Source organism: Parambassis ranga, unplaced genomic scaffold (assembly GCF_900634625.1).
Source record: "Parambassis ranga unplaced genomic scaffold, fParRan2.1 scaffold_121_arrow_ctg1, whole genome shotgun sequence".
Lineage (NCBI taxonomy): Eukaryota > Metazoa > Chordata > Actinopteri > Ambassidae > Parambassis > Parambassis ranga.
Window position 1 is genome coordinate 27,584 of NW_021144699.1, and position 5,358 is coordinate 32,941.

The 5,358-nt window shown below is 47.4% G+C and overlaps 1 protein-coding gene across 3 annotated transcripts; it reads right to left on the bottom strand.

Annotated features, from left to right (window-relative positions):
- Positions 1-1,618: 1,618 nt before the first annotated feature.
- On the bottom strand, positions 1,619-5,148 carry LOC114429368 (proline-rich protein 15-like protein A). 3 transcript variants are annotated; one of them, XM_028398246.1, is made up of 3 exons: positions 4,857-5,148; positions 4,622-4,770; positions 1,619-2,760 (listed from the first exon to the last, which is right to left on the bottom strand). In XM_028398246.1, the coding sequence occupies exon 3, from the start codon at positions 2,737-2,739 to the stop codon at positions 2,395-2,397; it is 345 nt and encodes a 114-aa protein (XP_028254047.1). In that variant the 5' UTR covers positions 2,740-2,760; positions 4,622-4,770; positions 4,857-5,148; the 3' UTR covers positions 1,619-2,394. The 3 variants fall into 3 exon arrangements, with proteins under 3 accessions (XP_028254047.1, XP_028254046.1, XP_028254045.1); XM_028398245.1 differs by having other exon boundaries at positions 4,622-4,781; XM_028398244.1 differs by having other exon boundaries at positions 4,622-5,148.
- Between the last annotated feature and the right edge of the window lie 210 nt (positions 5,149-5,358).

Here is a 5,358-nt window from a genome sequence, read left to right on the forward strand (position 1 = left end):
GGAGACGTTTCTCGGCTCCTCCGTGCAGCCTCATCAGTTCTGTTTGGGGGAAAACGGGCGTTCATGTGTGGGGGGACCTCGTAGGTCTGTGGGGGGACCTCGGCGGGTCTGTGGGGGGACTTGCATGTCTCTTTACTTGCCTGTGTCCTTTGACGTGAATTTGTTTGAAGCTCAGCTGTGTCTAATGACTGATAACGAGTGTGAGGCTGCTGCTCCCTCCTGCAGTGATGGGACAGGTTAACCCTTTGTTGGACACAGGTGAGTTGGAGTGAAGCTTCCTGGAATGAATGGAAGCTGCATTGTATGTGGTAGAATGATGATGTCTGAGGCCACCTCCTCTGTTAAGGGAAGGTTCTTCCAGCTTCACTGACTCCTCTTTAGACCACCTGTCCTCTCTGTCTAGGATGTGGACATTGTTCCTCAAAGGACTGTCCTTTGTCTTTGAGGTGGAGGTGAACAGCTGAGTCTTGTCCTGAGGAGGTGGCTCTCCTGTGCTGAGCCATTCTTCTGTGGAGTGGTTGTTTAGTTTCTCCAGTGTACAGATCAGAGCGTTCCTCACTGCACTGGACTGCATGTATCACACTGCTGTGTGTGTCTCTGGGAGTTCTGTCCTTCGGGTGGACCAGGTTCTGTCTCAGTGTCGTCATAGGTTTGACATGTGGTTGGTGAAGAAGTTTCTCTCCTGACCTATGGACTGAATGTCCCTCCTCTGCTGGTGCTGTTTGTGGGTCTCCTTTTTGTGGCTTTGATGTGCTCAGTTAGGTTGGGCTCATGTCTGCAGAGCTTCCTGGTCCTGGTCCTGATGTCTCGCTTCAACCTTTTGAATGAAATTGAGCTGACTGCGAAGCTTCATCGACATTTTCTGACGCTTTTATGATGCTACATATCCACAGAACTGTGAAGAGATGTATGTAATAAAGCACTGTTTATTGAGTCCTGCTGAAACCATGATGTTAGACAGTAGCAGGAGGAGATGAAGGTCCGGTCTGAGAGTTCAGAGGGTTTAGTCTTCAACACGTCCCTGCTGGGTTCAGAGCTCTCTCCTTCAGTCCACCACGTGACACTGAGGCACGTCACATGTTACAGTGCTGATGACTTTGTGTGTATTTTATATCTGAAATGTTTCTGAAACTGCTTCTTGTGTCATGAACATGGAGCATTACAAGGAGTTGGTTTCCTTTCTGTCCACCAGATGGCACTGTGGTATTTGATGCTGGCTGTTTTTATATTACAGTAATATAGTACATGCACTATTTTTATGTAATGAATGTTTCTGAAGCCTTCCATGTTCTTATCATACATGTGTGAATTGAATGTAATAGTACGACGTTGTTATTATGTAGATCAGCTTAATGGTGGTTTGCTGGATCTTTGATCCTGATCTTTGATCAGCATTCATAAATACATTCAGTAAATGCTGTTGTTGATTTTTGCTGCTTTCAGATTTTAATTCAATGTTCAAATGTTTTCAACTCTGAAATGATAGAATGTGTCATGTTTGCCTCTGGCCGCCAGAGGGCCTGCTTCCATAAGGTCACATGTTGTCAGCGTGGTCTGTGTGTGTGTGTGTGCGTGTGTGTGCGTGATGCCTGTGTGCTCATCACTTTTGCAGCAGAGGTACAGGTGTTAAAATCAGACACATCATTTATTTCAACAACATTTACAAAAACATGAATGTCCCAGGTTTTGTGTCATTGATACACCAAACATTTGCAAATATAAGTATGGATTCCAAGTTGATGATTTTCCAAACACTGAACATTCATCTACAGCAAGCTTCCAAACAGAACTTCATTTAAAAGTCAAACACACCATTTATTTTGTCCTGAGATAAAAAAAAAGACAGAACTGTGTCACTACATGTTATTGACCCTGTAAACATTCACATGAAGCCCAGAGGCGAGGCTGCCCTCTAGTGGATGTTACTGGCAGCATGTTTTCATGTTGGCTGGTTGTGTGCTAAATCTTTTAATGTAAATAAGTGCAGGTGTCATCTAGATAAACTCAGCTTTATGGTTGTTATATTGTTGAGTGCTTGTTCCTGTGTGTTTAAAGTCTACATCCATCATGTATGTGGTTATATTTGTGTGTTCTGTGAGTTGTTCATGCATAATCTTGAGATTTTCTATTTTTATTAGGATCTGATCCAGAAGGCCGATGGCTGCCTGCAGGTCTGGAGGAGCCTTTGATTCAATGATTTCATCCCTCTCATGTGTGCAGGGAGCTGACAGGAAGTTATGCTCTTCACTGGTGTAACTCTACAGCACCCCCCAGAGGCATGCGTATGAAAGGAGAGTTCTCTGTGATACATTCACTTTATAAATGCACCTGTGAGTCTTTGTGTCTTCATGAGTGTAGGTTTGTGTTAACTCTTTGCATCTTCATGTGTCCTTTTTACTTCCCAGCCCTCTGGTTCTCGTCCCTGGCAGGATCCTCTGTAGGGAACATGTCTGGATTCTCTGCCAACATGGGCCGCACTTTCTTTTTCTCCTTAAACCTCCCGGAGTGGGACACTTTAACGTGGCGTCCTTTACTGGCCGTGGTTTTGTCCACGATTTTCTCCAGCCGGGCGTCCAGCTGGGGGTCGTGCTCGGCGTCCTCTGAGGATCCTGTGGCTGCGCTGGAAGCGGTGCTGGAGTTGGACACGGCCTCAGCAGGAATCTCGTACAGAACCTTTGGCTGGGACTTCTTTCTTCTCAGGAAGGTCAGCTTCCACCAACCTGCAGACGGCTCCGCCATGTTGGAAGGATGGGAGGAGGGCTGAGGAGAAGGAAGGAGGTCAAACACAGAGAGAAGGTAAATAAAATAAGTTCATTATGAGCTGTGTGTCTGTGTGATGTCTGTGTAACCTGCATGCTTCCAAGCTGTCTCTTTGACATTGTTAATATTTCAGTGTAATTCAATAGTGTCCATATGCTGTGGATGCACACGAGCTCAGGTTACTGTGTGTGTGTGTGTGTGTAAGCTCGACAGGATGCAGAGCTAATGGACATCCATGAGTGTGTGTGTGTGTTTCTTTCTTCCAAACAAACAAACTGCAGCTAGGCGACTGCAGCCCAACCCGCCCTCCGTCCTCCTGAGTGGACAAAGTCCCACACTGTTACATAATACGGCTGACAATAAGGCAACAATTCAGATTACACCTGCACTGTGTGAGGCGGGGCCGGTGGCATTTGAGAGAGAGAGAGGAAAAGAAATGAAGAAATCTCTGAGCAGCATCAGGGTGGGGCCTCTGTAGATCCAGCAGATATCAGCACTTTGTTCTATGGGCCTTGAAACAGAGGCTGACATGCAAACTGGCTGCAGGTCAGCTGGTGGTTACCTTCTGGCCCCGGGGCATGTTGGGTTTCTACAGCAGCTGAGTACACAGAAACTGAAGCACATGGTTTTATTGTTTCTTCCCTCTGTGATCAGCTCTGATTGTCACGGAGCTCCTTTGTCCCCTGTGATGCAGCTTCTATACAACTTTGAGTATCGGCTTCGAAACAAGAACTTCCAGCCCTGCACACTGCTGGAAGTCTGGTCCAGACTTGTGTGGTTCCCGATTTATGGATTTATGGATATTGCTAAATAAATTTGCATCATGCAAAACGATTAGCTGCAAACAAACCAGGCGTCATTAAACAGCTCCGTGAAACATTAATAATAAGACTGAATATTTAATAACATTTTACTGCAACAACAGCACAGTCACAGCCGCTATAGATATATATATATATTGTATATTATATATATTTATACTGTGCTACCACCTCTGATATAAAACGCTCTTCATAGAACAGAACACAGCACGACCACTGAAGCTCAGATGATCCTGAAGAGGACTTTTAGAGCTTTTTACTATTGTACACACACCTCGCACATAGCACTGTTTCTGTTGAGTGGCGGGACGGTTAGCATGCTAACTCGCCGCTCTCAGTCTTTACTGCTGCTACTGCTTTTTAAATGTTCTGGTAATATACGAGTGAAACAGAATGGAACTCTCTGGAAACAGTGTGACCTCTCACACTGCAGAGGCCCGGTTCCTGCAGCGAGCTGCTGTTATCCTGCAGACCATCCTGCAGACCATCTGCAGACCATCCTGCAGACCATCCTGCAGACCATCTGCAGACCATCCTGCAGACCATCTGCAGACCATCCTGCAGACCATCTGCAGACCATCCTGCAGACCATCTGCAGACCATCCTGCAGACCATCTGCAGACCATCCTGCAGACCATCTGCAGACCATCTGCAGACCATCCTGCAGACCATCTGCAGACCATCCTGCAGACCAGCCTGCAGACCAGCCTGCAGACCATCTGCAGACCATCCTGCAGACCATCTGCAGACCATCCTGCAGACCATCCTGCAGACCATCTGCAGACCATCCTGCAGACCAGCCTGCAGACCATCCTGCAGACCATCTGCAGACCATCCTGCAGACCATCCTGCAGACCAGCCTGCAGACCATCCTGCAGACCATCTGCAGACCATCCTGCAGGTTGGTTGTTGGAGGTTTCTTACATTGCAGCAGTGTGTCCGCTGAGAGCACACACACTCTTGTGATGTGGAAAGATGGGGTGACTTACTCTTAGGACTCTTGAACACTTCAGTACACTTGGTGGCGGTGCTGTTCTCACCTGTTGAAGCAGATGTGGGTCCAGCTGTGCCGTCCTTGCAGCTGTGGTGAAGTTCAGCAGCCTCTTGGATCCAGAAGTGAATTCAGAAAGCCTTTATGAAGCCGCATGCAGCTGCCAGCGTCCTCCTCCCTGACCTGTGCCACACTTCTCTGACAGGAAGCTAGTCAGAGCTCACATGAATGCTGTTAATAATAAGCTGCTTCTCAGCAGAGTGGCAGAGAAGCTGAAGTCTCACCTGACTCTTTTAACTCTTGTCCCTTCACAGAGGAGGATCCAGGATCCATTATTCATCTACTCTGCCAGAGCCAGGACGACAGGTGGAGGTTTCTGAGGTGAGCAGACCAAGAAACGTCTTACTGAGAACAGATCGGTGGCATCCACCTTGCTGAAAGGTTCAGAAGGCAGCAGCAGCAGCTGACGCTGGACTGGGATGAGTGGCTGGTGTGACCACAGCACGGCTCAGGACATCCACACTCAGTCTGTACGTCCTCCACCTCTCCTGATCACAGTCACTCCTGTCTGTCTCCTGTTACTCACCGAGGTACAGGTGCTCCAGGCTCCTCCCACTGACACACACACGCACTCACACACGCACACACACAGACACACACACAGACACAGACACACACATCTTCTCCTGACATTAAACTTCATGTCTACACAGCAGATGGAATTATGAATGTAAAATGTTTTTAATAAGTTCACAGCTGTATAGTATGAGCAGCACACAGCAGCTG

Coding starts and splice junctions, on each gene's coding strand:
- LOC114429368 (XM_028398246.1), bottom strand. CDS start 2,739: ATGGCGGAGCCGTCTGCAGGTTGGTGGAAGCTGACCTTCCTGAGAAGA.